The sequence below is a fragment of the Oncorhynchus kisutch genome, linkage group LG13 (genome assembly GCF_002021735.2).
Source record: "Oncorhynchus kisutch isolate 150728-3 linkage group LG13, Okis_V2, whole genome shotgun sequence".
In the NCBI taxonomy this organism is placed as follows: domain Eukaryota; kingdom Metazoa; phylum Chordata; class Actinopteri; order Salmoniformes; family Salmonidae; genus Oncorhynchus; species Oncorhynchus kisutch.
In genome coordinates this window covers 4705759-4720716 of record NC_034186.2, presented here as the reverse complement: position 1 = coordinate 4720716, position 14958 = coordinate 4705759, and the positions used below count along the sequence as shown (strand labels likewise).

At 44.7% G+C, this 14958-nt stretch overlaps 1 protein-coding gene across 5 annotated transcripts in view; it reads left to right on the top strand.

Moving 5' to 3' along the window:
• The window catches only part of farp2 (FERM, RhoGEF and pleckstrin domain protein 2), an 89932-nt gene extending 77387 nt beyond the window's left edge, over positions 1 to 12545 (top strand). For 2 of the 5 annotated variants that reach the window (XM_031838206.1, XM_031785429.1), the window contains exons 25-27: positions 6302 to 6409; positions 8668 to 8819; positions 9140 to 11089. In XM_031838206.1, the coding sequence (XP_031694066.1) occupies positions 6302 to 6409; positions 8668 to 8819; positions 9140 to 9230 (351 nt within the window). In that variant the 3' untranslated portion in view covers positions 9231 to 11089. Of the gene's footprint in view, positions 1 to 1111; positions 1252 to 6301; positions 6410 to 8667; positions 8820 to 9139 lie in introns of those variants that run through there. The other 3 variants (XM_031838205.1, XM_031838204.1, XM_031785428.1) reach the window with 3 other exon arrangements.
• Positions 12546 to 14958: the final 2413 nt, after the last annotated feature.

The following is a 14958-nucleotide window of genomic DNA, read 5'->3' as shown; positions in this document are numbered from 1 at the left end:
ACGCTGTAGTTATTCCCCCTCTTGTCCGGGTGGGAGAGGGCGGTGTGACGTGAAATCTGTGGATTTGGATGTGTTGGTGTGGTATGTGAACTGGGTCCAGGGTGTCTTGAATGATGGTGTTGAAGGGAGACATGACCAGCCTTTTCAAAGCACATCCTAATTACAGATGTGAGTGCTGCAGGATGATAGTCATTTAGGCAGGTTACCTTGGAGTTCTTTGGAACAGGGACAATGGTGGTCAGCTTGAAATATGTTTGCATTACAGTGAAGAAACTGGCCGAGCTGGTCTTTGCATGCTTTGAGTATGAGCCCTGGTATTCTGTCTGGCCCGGTGGGCCTTGTGATTCTTAACCTGTTTAAAAAATTGTCACGTCGGCCAAGGAGAGCAAAATCACGCAGTCATCTGGAAAAACAGGTGCTTCACGGAGGAACAGCGCTCTATTCCTCGAAGCGAGCATAAAAGGGCATTTCGCTTGTTTTGGGCGTGGCTGGCCGTTTGGGGCGTGGCTGGCCATTTGGGCGTGGCTGGCCGTTTGGGCGTGGCTGGCCGTTTGGGCGTGGCTGGCCGTTTGGGCGTGGAAGCTTTCATTGGACACACAGAGCAGTGGATACACGGCCTGTCCTCATCTCCTCACCCCATAGTCATTCTCCTGCACCTCCCTGCTCCACTCTCTCTCCCATGATTCATCTCTCTCCTCTGATCTTTTCTGTTTCATTTCAGTGTTTCACTGTTTCATCACTTCCTTGCACTGAAGTCTTGTCTTTGTGGAAAACACTCCAATCAGAAGCATGTGTTCTTTATCTATGTCCAATCTTGTTCCGTCTTTAACTAACTCCTCCCCTCCACAGCCCTGGCTGAAGGACTTTCTAATCTACTGTTTTGTTTCTGTCACTGAATGTAAACCTGCCAACTCATCCTATGTTGCTTTCCTCCTTTATCCACACCTCTTTCTTTCTCTCTGTCCTTCCTCCTTTATCCACACCTCTTTCTTTCTCTCTGTCCTTTCTGCTTTCTGCCCCTCTTTCTTTCTCTCCCTCTCTCTACTTGCCCTCTTTCTCTGTCCTTTCCTCTCTGTCTCTGTCCTTTCCTCTCTGTCTCTGCCCCCCCCAGTGTTCTGTTCCCCAGCCGTGTCTCCAGAGCTCCCTCCTCGTTACCTGCTGGGTCAGGGCCAGAGACCCAACACCATCACACACGTCTGCTGGTACCGCAACCAGAACCTCTCACTCACTGATTATCTGCGCATGAACCAGGTACCACACTAGCAGAACCAGGTTCCAGACTGTAGAACCAGGTACCAGACTAGAACCATACTTGAACCATGTTAGAACCCAGTACCAGACTAGAACCAGGTACCGTGGTAGAACCAGGTACCAGACTAGAACCATGGTAGAACCGGGTACCAGACGAGAACCATGGTAGAAGTAGGTACCAGACTAGAAGCAGGTACCAGACTAGAACCATGCTAGACCAGGTACCAGACTAGAACCATGGTAGAACTAGGTACCATACTAGAAGCAGGTACCAGACTAGAATCATACACCATACTAGAACCAGGTACCAGACTAGAACCATGGTAGAACCAGGTACCAGACTGGAACCAGACTGGAAGCAGGTACCACACTAGAACCATACACCAGCCTGGAACCATGGTAGAAGCAGGTACCACACTAGAACCAGAGTGGAAGCAGGTACCACACTAGAACCATACACCAGCCTGGAACCATGGTAGAACCAGGTACCAGACTAGAACCATGGTACAACCAGGTACCAGACTAGAACCATGGTACAACCAGGAGCCAAGCTAGAACCAGGTACCAGACTAGAACCACAATGAGGTGCCATACTAGAAGCAGGTACCATTCTAGAACTAGGTACCAGACTAGAACCATGGTAGAACTAGGTACCAGACTAGAACCATGGTAGAACTAGGTACCAGACTAGAACCATGGTAGAAGCAGGAACCAGACTAGAACCATGGTAGAAGCAGGAACCAGACTGGAAGCAGGTACCAGACTAGAACCATGGTAGAACCAGGTACCAGACTAGAACCATGGTAGAACTAGGTACCAGACTAGAACCATGGTAGAACTAGGTACCAGACTAGAACCATGGTAGAACTAGTTACCAGACTAGAACCATGGTAGAACTAGTTACCAGACTAGAACTGTGGTAGAAGCAGGAACCAGACTAGAAGCAGGTACCAGACTATAACCAGACTGGAAGCAGGTACCAGACTAGAACCATGGTAGAACCAGGTACCAGACTAGAACGATTCTAGAACCAGGTACCATTCTAGAACCAGGTACCAGACTAGAACCAGGTACCAGACTAGAACGATTCTAGAACTAGGTACCAGATTAGGACCAGGTACCAGACTAGAACCGTGGTAGAACCAGGTACCAGACTAGAACCAGGTACCAGACTAGAACCATGGTAGAACCAGGTACCAGACTAGAACCAGGCACCAGACTAGAACCATGGTAGAACGATGTACCAGACTAGAACCAGGTGCCATTTTAGAACCAAGTACCAGACTAGACCCAGACTAGAACCAGATGAGAAGCCGGTACCAGACTAGAACCAGGCACCAGACTAGAACCATGGTAGAGCCAGGTACCAGACTGGAACCATACCAGAACAATGATAGAACCAGATACCAGACTACAACCATACCTGAACCAGGTATCAGACTAGAACCATGCTAGGACCAGGTACGTACCAGACTAGAACCATGGTAGAACAAGGTACCAAGCTAGAACCAGGTACCAGACTAGAACCAAGCTAGAACCAGGTACCATACTGCAACCATGCTAGAACAATGGTAGAACCAGGTACCATATTACAACTGTACCAGACTGGAACCATACCAAACTAGATCAATGATAGAACCAGGTACAAGACTACAACCGTACTTGAACTAGGTACCAGACTAGAACTATGGTAGAACCAGGTACCATACCGGAACCAAACTAGAACCAGATACCAGACAAGACACTTACTAGAACAGTGGAAGAACCAGGTACAAGACTAGAACCATGGTGGAACCATGATATAACCAGGTACCAGACTGGAACCATGATATAACCAGGTACCAGACTAGAACCATGGTGGAACCATGATATAACCAGGTACCAGACTAGAACCATGGTGGAACCATGATATAACCAGGTACCAGACTGGAACCATGATATAACCAGGTACCAGACTAGAACCATGGTGGAACCATGATATAACCAGGTACCAGACTAGAACCATGGTGGAACCATGATATAACCAGGTACCAGACTAGAACCATGGTAGAGCCAGGTACAAGTCTAGAACCAGACTAGAACTGGGTACGTGCCAGACTAGAACTGGGTACGTGCCAGACTAGAACTGGGTACGTGCCAGACTAGAACCGGGTACGTGCCAGACTAGAACCGGGTACGTGCCAGACTAGAACCGGGTACGTGCCAGACTAGAACCGGGTACGTGCCAGACTAGACTGGAACCGGGTACGTGCCAGACTAGAACATGGTAGAACCGGGTACCAGACTAGAAACATACCAGAACCAGGGTAAAACCAGGTACCAGACTAGAGCAATGGTAGTACCAGGTGCAAGACTGGAATCATACTAGAACCAGATAACAAACTATAGCCATTCTGGAACCAGGTACCAGACTAGAACCATGGTAGAACCATGCACCAGACTAGAACCATGGAAGAATCAGGCACTATAGTTGAGCCATGATAGAAATAATTACCAAACTGATGGTAGAATTTCATGATACATACAGTTTACTGATCTGCAGTGTTGGGGGAGCTACTCTGAAAATATTGTTTACCAAGCTTCAATTACTTCTCACTGGAAGAAGATAATCTACACTTAAGCTACCCCAAAGAAAAAAAATATAGTTTACTTAACTAAAGTTACTTTGAAACAGTAGTTCACTATATCTAAACTACTTTGGTGTAAAAAAAAAAATGATATGAAAAATCTGAAATGTCAGACGACAAATCACAAGGACAGATCCCTTTGGGGGTCATAGGTTAATGTGAAATTTAGCCTATTAAACACAGACTCCAGCGCCTTCAGAAGGTATTCACACCCCTGGACTTTTTATACATTTTGTTGTCACAGCCTGAATTAAAAGATGTATTAAATTGAGGTTGTTTGTCATTGACCTACACACAATACCCCATAATGTCAAAGTGGAATTATGTTTTTTTTTTACTTTTTAAGCTCAACTGTCTTATTAAGTTTTGTTATGGTAAGCCTAAATAATTTCAGGAGTAAATATTTGCTTAACAAGTCACATACTAAGTTGCATAGACTCACTCGGTGTGCAATAATAGCGTTTAACATGATTTTTCAATGACTACGTCATCTCTGTACCCCACACGTACAATTATGTGTAAGGTCTGTCTGTCGAAGCAGTGAATTTCAAACAAAGACCAGGGAGTTTTTCCAATGCCTTGCAAAGAAGGGAACCTATTGGTAGATGGGTAAAAAAAGAAGCTAATATTGAATATCCCTTATAGTTATTATACTTAACAAAAATATAAAACACAACATGTGAAGTGTTTGGTCCCAGGTTTCATGAGCTGAAATAAAAGATCCCAGAAATGTTCCATATGCACAAAATTGTGCAAATTGCACAAATTTGTTTGCATTGCTGTTAGTGAACATTACTCCTTTGCCAAGATAATCCATCCACCTGACAGGTGTGGCAGATCAATAAGATGATTAAACAGCATGATCATTACACAGGTGCACCTTGTGCTGGGGACAATAAAAGACCACTCTACAATGTGCAGTTGTTACCCAACACAAAGCCACAGATGTCTCAAGTTTTGAGGGAGAGTGCAATTGGAATGATAACTGCAGGAATGTCCACCAGAGCTGTTGCCAGATAATGTTAATTTCTCTACCATAAGCCGCCTACAAAAATATGTCATTTTTGAGAATTTGGCAGTGCGTCCAACCGGCCTCACAACCGCAGACCACGTGTATGGCATCGTGTGGGCGAGTGGTTTGCTGATGTCAACGTTGTGAACAGAGTTGCCCCATAGTGGTCGATGTGTTTAGTGTATGGGCAGTCGTAAGTTACGGACAACGAACACAATTGCATTTTATCAATGGCAATTTTAATTCGCAGAAATACTGTGATGAGATCCAGAGGCCATTTGTGAGGTAACTATGACCAACAGATGTGTTTCTGTATTCCCAGTCATGTGAAATCCATAGCTTGGGGACTAACTCATTTATTTCAATTGACTGATTTCCTCCTATGAATTGTAACTCTGTAAAATCTCAGAAATTGATGCATGTTGGTTTATGTTGTTCAGTATAATTACACTTTGGATGGTGTATCAATACACCCAGTCACTACAAAGATACAAGCGACCTTCCTAACTCGGTTACCAGAGAGGAAGGCAACCGTTTAGGGATTTCATCATGAGGTCAATGGTGACTTTAAAAACCGTTAAACCTTTAAATGGCTGAGAACCTGAGGATGGATCAACATTGTAGTTACTCCACAATACGAACCTAATTGACAGAGTGAAAAGAAGGAAGCCAGTACAGAGGCACTAAAGTAAAACGGCAACAAACAAAAACCTTTTGTTCTGAATATATACTTTACTGAGCAGCACGCACCATATTTTTAAGCATAGTGATGGCTGCATCATGTTATGGGTATGCTTGTAATCATTAAGAACTGGGGAGTTTTTCAGGATGAAAAAGAAACTGAATGGAGCTAAGCGCAGGCAAAAATCCTAGAGGAAAACCTGGTTGTCTGCTTTCCACCAGACACTGGGAGACGAATTCACCTTTCAGCAGGACCTAAAACACAAGGTCAAATATACACTGGAGTTGCTTACCAAGAAGACAGTGAATGCTCCTGAGTCGCTGAGTTACAGTTTGGACTTAAAGATACGTAAAAATCTATGGCGCAACCTGGAAATGGTTGTCTAGCAATGATTAAAAACCAATTTAACAGAACTTTTAAGAATTTTGAAAAGAATAATGGGATAATGTTGCACAATCGAGGTGTGTAAAGCTCTTAAGTCGAGGGGTATGAATACATTCTGAAGGCACTGTATGTTTCAACAGAATTAGGCAAGTCTGTAGTCCCAGTAGTTAGCTACATGGTAAAAGAAGACGTCATTGACTACTGAAAACACAATCTAGATTTGAATTTTGTTCAACTAACACCAAGCTACTGCAAAAGTTTTGTTAAATGACTTGAACTATGACTAAGTAGTTCACTACTCTTCAACGCTGCTGACTGTCCTGTCCTTTCCGATCCTGTCTTCAGAACCAGCTCTCAGGTTACCTCCTAAGGAAATTCAAGAACAGCAACGGCTGGCAGAAGCTCTGGGTGGTCTTCACCAACTTCTGTCTGTTCTTTTACAAGACTCACCAGGTACTGGCCACACTCCGAACCCTGAACACACTCCGTACCCTGAACATACACTGAACACACACCGAACCCTGAACATACACTGAACACACTGAACACACACCGAACCCTGAACACACACCGAACCCTGAACATACACTGAACACACACCGAACCCTGAACATACACTGAACACACACCGAACCCTGAACATACACTGAACACACACCGAACCCTGAACACACACTGAACACACACCGAACCCTGAACATACACTGAACACACACCGAACCCTGAACATACACTGAACACACACCGAACCCTGAACATACACTGGACACACACTGAACCCACACCGAACCCTGAACACACACCGAACCCTGAACACACACCGAACCCTGAACACACACCGAACCCTGAACACACACTGAACACTGAACACACACTGAACACTGAACACACACTGAACACTGAACACACACCGAACCCTGAACACACCCTGAACACACACTGAAGCCTGAACACACACTGAAGCCTGAACACACACTGAAGCCTGAACACACACTGAAGCCTGAACACACACTGAAGCCTGAACACACACTGAAGCCTGAACACACACTGAAGCCTGAACACACACCGAAGCCTGAACACACACCGAAGCCTGAACACACACCGAACCCTGAACACACACCGAACCCTGAACACACACCGAACCCTGAACACACACCGAACCCTGAACACACACCGAACCCTGAACACACACTGAACACACACTGAACACACACTGAACCCTGAACACACACTGAACCCTGAACACACACTGAACCCTGAACACACACCGAACACTGAACACACACCGAACACTGAACACACCCTGAACCCTGAACACACACTGAACACACACCGAACCCTGAACATACACTGAACACACACCGAACCCTGAACACACACCGAACCCTGAACACACACCGAACCCTTAACACACACCGAACCCTGAACACACACTGAACACACACCGAACACTGAACACACACTGAACCCACCCTGAACACACACTGAACCCTGAACACACACTGAACCCTGAACACACACTGAACACACACTGAACCCTGAACACACACTGAACACACACTGAACCCTGAACACACCCTGAACACACACTGAACCCTGAACACACACTGAACACACACTGAACCCTGAACACACACTGAACCCTGAACACACCCTGAACACACACTGAACCCTGAACACACCCTGAACACACACTGAACCCTGAACACACACTGAACCCTGAACACACTGAACACACACTGAACCCTGAACACACTGAACCCTGAACACACTGAACACACACTGAACCCTGAACACACTGAACCCTGAACACACCCTGAACACACACTGAACCCTGAATACACCCTGAACACACACTGAACCCTGAACACACACTGAACCCTGAACACACCCTGAACACACACTGAACCCACACTGAACCCTGAACACACCCTGAACACACACTGAACCCTGAACACACCCTGAACACACACTGAACCCTGAACACACCCTGAACACACACCGAACCCTGAACACACCTGAACACACACCGAACCCTGAACACACACTGAACCCTGAACACACACTGAACCCTGAACACACACTGAACCCTGAACACACACTGAACCCTGAACACACACCGAACCCTGAACACACTCTGAACACACACTGAACCCTGAACACACACTGAACCCTGAACACACACTGAACCCTGAACACACACTGAACCCTGAACACACACTGAACCCTGAACACACACTGAACCCTGAACACACACTGAACCCTGAACACACACTGAACCCTGAACACACACTGAACCCTGAACACACACTGAACCCTGAACACACACTGAACCCTGAACACACACCGAACCCTGAACACACACCGAACCCTGAACACACACTGAACCCTGAACACACACTGAACCCTGAACACACACGGAACATAACACAAAACAGCTGGCAGCAGTTCTAGGTGGTCTTCACCAACTTCTGTCTGTTTTACAAGACTCGGCAGGTACTGGCCTGGCACAACACTTGACTTTTAATACTGCAGGATGGCTTTTTACACAACCAATTTACACGCTTGTTGTACTGAAAATGCAGCCTAGATGCTTATAAACTTCTCAATTCAGACTCTTTTGCAGAGACCAAATTTCCTCTGTTGGTTTTATGTTGAGGTGTTCTCTGGATGTTTAGGTATCCCAGCCAACTGTCTAGTTCTGTGTTCAGGATGATTTCCCGCTGGCCAGCCTCCCGTTGCTAGGTTACACTGTGAGCAGCCCGGGAGAGTCAGACAGCATCCACAAGGAATACGTCTTCAAACTGCACTTCAAGTCCCACGTCTATTTCTTCCGGGCGGAGAGCGAGTATACATTCGAGAGGTATAGTGACTGTTTCATTCATTATTTGACTCCTTCCAACAATGCGTCATTATGATTCCAGAACATTTCCTTGGACGCATTTTAATTGTAAAACTTGGCCGCAGTTTTTGGCTAACAGGTCAGTGTTACGGAGATGGAGTGGTGCTTTGTGTTTACACTATGGCTGTAATAGCTCTGATGTCCGCTCTCTCCCTCGCTCTCTCCCTCGCTCTCTCCCTCGCTCTCTCCCTCGCTCTCTCCCTCGCTCTCTCCCTCGCTCTCTCCCTCTTTCCACCCCCTCTTTTTCCCTCTGTTTCTCTCTCCTTCCCTCCTCTCTACAGATGGATGGAGGTGATTAAGAGTGCGGCCAGTGCTACTGGCAGGATGAGTCTCCTCATACCTAAAGGTCCCCTGCAGATGAATGGGAACTAACTGCGCTCTTTGATCTGATCTACTGCGGCTTAGAAGCTTCTATCTAATCTGCGTCCCAAATGGCACCCAAGGGTCAGTCCTAGAGAGCAAAGGGCTGGGCCCAATAGACTCTGAGACAATACTGTATAATACCATCCCTCTCTCTCCCTCTCTACGGTTCTCATTGGCATCATGTTAAAGTAGCACTCATGTCTTGGATTTATTTGGCAGATAAGGGCTCAGTGAGTGACTGGAAGTTATTATATATTTCATTCTCTCCTTCTGGAATGGTCAACCATTGTTATGTGAGAATCTGTTGAAACAATGTATCAGCAGGGAACAGAGTAACATTCTAAATCCAGTAATTGGATACGTGGTTCAAGAGAGAAGGATATACCAGTGCTATCACGATCAACAAGGATGCTTGAGGACATCCTGTCAAGGATGAGTGTACACACTCAGCCAGCTGAGAAAGGGAACTAAAGCGAGACTCATAACCTTCTCACTCTCAAGCCAGTGTAAAACAACTACATCACAAAACATAGGATTGGTTTCCCACACTCGGATTAAGTCTAGTCCTGGCCTAAAAAAAAGCATTTAAAAAAAAATGGAAAATCACCTTTTTGAAAGTGTTTGTTTACTCCAGAACTAGACTTAATCTGTGTCCAGAACTAGACTTAATCTGTGTCCAGAACTAGACTTAATCTGTGTCCAGAACTAGACTTAATCTGTGTCCAGAACTAGACTTAATCTGTGTCCAGAACTAGACTTAATCTGTGTCCAGAACTAGACTTAATCTGTGTCCAGAACTAGACTTAATCTGTGTCCAGAACTAGACTTAATCTGTGTCCAGAACTAGACTTAATCTGTGTCCAGAACTAGACTTAATCTGTGTCCAGAACTAGACTTAATCTGTGTCCAGAACTAGACTTAATCTGTGTCCAGAACTAGACTTAATCTGTGTCCAGAACTAGACTTAATCTGTGTCCAGAACTAGACTTAATCTGTGTCCAGAACTAGACTTAATCTGTGTCCAGAACTAGACTTAATCTGTGTCCAGAACTAGACTTAATCTGTGTCCAGAACTAGACTTAATCTGTGTCCAGAACTAGACTTCATCTGTATCTGGAAAACCGTTTTATAGCGATTTATCCATCAGGTTATGCTCTAGAGAAGTTTATACAGCGTTAGTCTAAAGACTGTTGTTTCCTTTTGGCCAGTGAAAGCATTCTGCGGACGGTCGTTGTCGAGTCTGTATCGTGTCTGTCTACACGAAGATACAGGTGTCGAAAGGGAACTGGTAGGTGGAGGAAGGCAGTGATGATATTACAGAGGTGCAGAGCTTGTAGGATTTATTTGACTAGGGACTGTGGAAGGGTAACTAGCTGGAGAACAACCTCAGATACTCTTTCTTTATACCACGTTTAAAATAGCTGGACTTGAGGTAGCTCTGGTCCAGGGTGTTGTTTCTACCACTAAGGAATTAGTGAAGGAATTAATGCCCTGGACCAGAGCTCTGGTACAGCAAGAGAGGTAGGGAGGTACCCAGTGAATGTCCTTTTTTTTTGTTCATTGATAAAAGGCAGATGGTATTGTATGTTGAAATGAGTTAGGAACACAAGCAGTCAAATCTCCTTTTTTAGGATAACTTCTGTAATAGACTTACTTGGGAGGCATTATTCCGTTCTTTTGAGAATTTCGTAGTTCTCATTTGTTCTGTTGTCACACTGAGGTATTAATGGCCATGGAGTTAAATCAAAAATGGAGTGTAAAACACACAATTCTGTAAGGTACGTTTTCCATTGAAGTGTTTCAAGGAGTCTATATTCATGTAAATAAATGTACAAGTACTTTGTTGGTCCCCGAGAGAAAGAAAAAAACCTTTTGTTAATGAAGTTTTCCTGTACTATCAATATGTAGTTCTATTGTATTTGGCATACATTGACAATAGTCCAACCTAATTCTGGCCTAATTCATAACCTCAAATGTTGTTAAAGTCAAACATACTTAAAGCATTTAATTGTTGTGTTGGCCAGTTCTACTGTTTGTCTGATTTCCTAGTTTTAACGACAGCAGGAAGTCAGGAAGGAAGGTGCTACATTTGATTCATGTTTTTTTTGGCTTGCTGGGCTTGTATAGTTAACTACCATTGTGTTCTGGATTATAGTTAGTTTAGCGTTGTTTTGTTGTTCATTTAACATAGGGATGACGATGACCTCGTAAAATTAATATGCAGTGTATATCCTAATATCTATAGTCTTTTTTTCATTCTAATATGTCGTTAAGGCTGAAGAGCTTGGATCGGTCCCAAATGGGATCCTATTCCCTATGGGCCCTGGTCAAAAGTAGTGCACTTTTTTAAAGGGAACCAAGGCGCCATTTGGGACTCCTTCCACGTTTAGAAGAAGATCTGTCGTGGTCTTGCTGTATGTAGTGGGCCTTGTGAGTATTGTGTGTTTAATAGGTGACTACAGGAGATCAGGATGTGTATATTCTCTAAGTGTCTCGGTGTAGAGCTGATTTAGGATGAGGTTTTTTTTGGTGCTTTTTTTCCCTTGTAAATCGTATGCATAAGAGGGGAGACCTTCTTACTTGTAACAAACAAGATATTGCAATATTATGTTGTCCAAAACTCCACAAGGCCATTGTATTAATACATAATCATGATAATCAGGCCTATTGTATTAATACATAATCCTGATAATTATCATCCAACAACATCTTCTCTAGAATGATGCCCCGATAAATCTAATTCTATAAAAAAGTACTCCTACTTTAAGACGCTAGATGCATCCGGGCCCCTGTCCGTTCGTCATCAGAAAGCCCCCCCCCCCGTTACTGTCTAGTCTACACATCATGGTATTATCTTTCTGTCTCCGGAGTGATAGGGGCCAGTGAGGTGTAAGTTCTGTCATCTTCCTATGTTGGACTGGAATGAATCACAATGTTTAGGGCGCACCTCTATCTCATCCCTGTGGGCGTGTCCCACATGGCACTCTCTTCCTTATATAGCGCACTACTTTTGACCAGGACCCATAGGGAATAGGACGCCATTTTGAGATGCATCTCTGATCTACGGGGGTGGTGGGGGGGGGGGGGGGGGGGGCAACATCACCTCTCTTAACTCCTTTCCCAGTTCATCTCTCTGTGTTCAGGTGTGCTAACCAACCAAGGCCCCACTGCCCCCCCCCCCCCCCGTCTGCTGTTCCAGTCGGATGTTCTTCCTATTTATTGTGTAGCAGCCATGTCATTGGAGCCCTTCTTGTTCCAGCAAGTTCTGTTATTATTGCATTGAAACGGATATAAAGCAAATAAAATTGAACAGATGCAAAACAAGTCAGGTTTTCTTTTCAAACTATATGCCTGTTTTGCTTTTAGAATGACACCCAACGATACAATATTTGGAAGGAGGATGGCCCCCTACGAGACTAGTTTGTCATCACCTGCAAATACTAGTCGGTCATCACCTGTGAGGTTACCTGTCCCATCTGATGCTCTACCAAGGTTACCTGTCCCATCTGACGCTCTAGCAAGGTTACCTGTCCCATCTGACGCTCTAGCAAGGTTACCTGTCCCATCTGACGCTCTAGCAAGGTTACCTGTCCCATCTGACGCACTAGCAAGGTTACCTGTCCCATCTGACGCTCTAGCAAGGTTACCTGTCCCATCTGACGCTCTAGCAAGGTTACCTGTCCCATCTGACGCTCTAGCAAGGTTACCTGTCCCATCTGACGCTCTAGCAAGGTTACCTGTCCCATCTGACGCTCTAGCAAGGTTACCTGTCCCATCTGACGCTCTAGCAAGGTTACCTGTCCCATCTGACGCTCTAGCAAGGTTACCTGTCCCATCTGACGCTCTAGCAAGGTTACCTGTCCCATCTGACGCTCTAGCAAGGTTACCTGTCCCATCTGACGCTCTAGCAAGGTTACCTGTCCCATCTGACGCTCTAGCAAGGTTACCTGTCCCATCTGACGCTCTAGCAAGGTTACCTGTCCCATCTGACGCTCTAGCAAGGTTACCTGTCCCATCTGACGCTCTACCAGAAGGTGGCAGTGATGGGTTGTTGACCTAACGCTCATATCGCCATGACTACTGCAGGTCGTTCTGTTCCCACTAGATGGCCAAGTTGCAAAGATAATTTAAGATGTGGGTAAGGCATCAAGGTTAGCAGTGTGGTTAAGATTCAGGTTAGGTTTAAAAATATATATTTTAAGATGAGAAATTGTCGAAGGCTTTCGACTTGTCCAGATAGTGACGGCCATGGTGTTCCCATTGAGTGGAAACCTGGACGAACTGGAGGAGCAGAGAGAGAATGGGGAACTCTGACACCCATAGCAGCTTACACAGCGACTTACCCTGGGAAACTACTCAAACAGGTGGAGGAATCTTATGAGAAGGTATTCTCTGGGCATGCCTAAACAAAACTCCTTGTTCCACAGTAATATCTGTATGTGAGGGTGTGGTGAAAACTGTTCACACACAGGAAAAACCATCCTGGCTACAAACTTGTACAATAGTAACAAACAACATTCTCCATGTGGAGACAGACTGCGTCTTCAACAATACATTCTTTAGAACCAAGTGTTCTCAGAATGTGAGCTGGGTTTGAGCCTCCGGTCTGCCGTAGCAGGGAAGGACCATTTTTATTATATATAATATTTATCCTTAATTTTTTTACATTTTTATTTTACTAGGCACTTGTCAGTTAAGAACAAATTCTTATTTTCAATTACGGCCTAGGAACAGTGGGTTAACTGCCTTGTTCAGGGACAGAATGACAGATTTTTACCTTGTCAACTCGGGGATTCGATCTTGCAACCTTCCAGTTACCAGTCCAACACTCTCTCCACTAGGCTACCTGCCACCCCTACATGATGCAAGGTCTTGATAACGTCAGTCTATTTTTTTTTGCCCAGGTTATTATTGAGTGAACCAAAATCATGAACTGATAACAGAAAGAGAACACAGCATTTTTTAAATCCGGTTTGGACCATCAGGGACTGTAAGGTCTACTACACCTGTTGTATTCAGCATTTCACTGTAAGGTCTACTACACCTGTTGTATTCGGCATTTCACTGTAAGGTCTACTACACCTGTTGTATTCGGCATTTCACTGTGAGGTCTACTGCACCTGTTGTATTCAGCATTTCACTGTAAGGTCTACTACACCTGTTGTATTCAGCATTTCACTGTAAGGTCTACCTACACCTGTTGTATTCAGTATTTCACTGTAAGGTGTACTACACCTGTTGTATTCAGCATTTCACTGTGAGGTCTACTACACCTGTTGTATTCAGCATTTCACTGTGAGGTCTACTACACTTGTTGTATTCAGCATTTCACTGTAAGGTCTACCTACACCTGTTGTATTCAGCATTTCACTGTAAGGTCTCCTACACCTGTTGTATTCAGCATTTCACTGTAAGGTCTACTACACCTGTTGTATTCAGCATTTCACTGTAAGGGCTACTACACCTGTTGAATTCAGCATTTCACTGTAAGGTCTACTACACCTGTTGTATTCAGCATTTCACTGTATGGTCTACTACACAAATCAAAATCAAATGTATTTATATAGCCCTTCGTACATCAGCTGATATCTCAAAGTGCTGTACAGAAACCCAGCCTAAAACCCCAAACAACAAGCAATGCAGGTGTAGAAGCACGGCGGCTAGGAAAAACTCCCTAGAAAGGCCAAAACCTAGGAAGAAACCTAGAGAGGAGCCAGGCTATGTGGGGTGGCCAGTC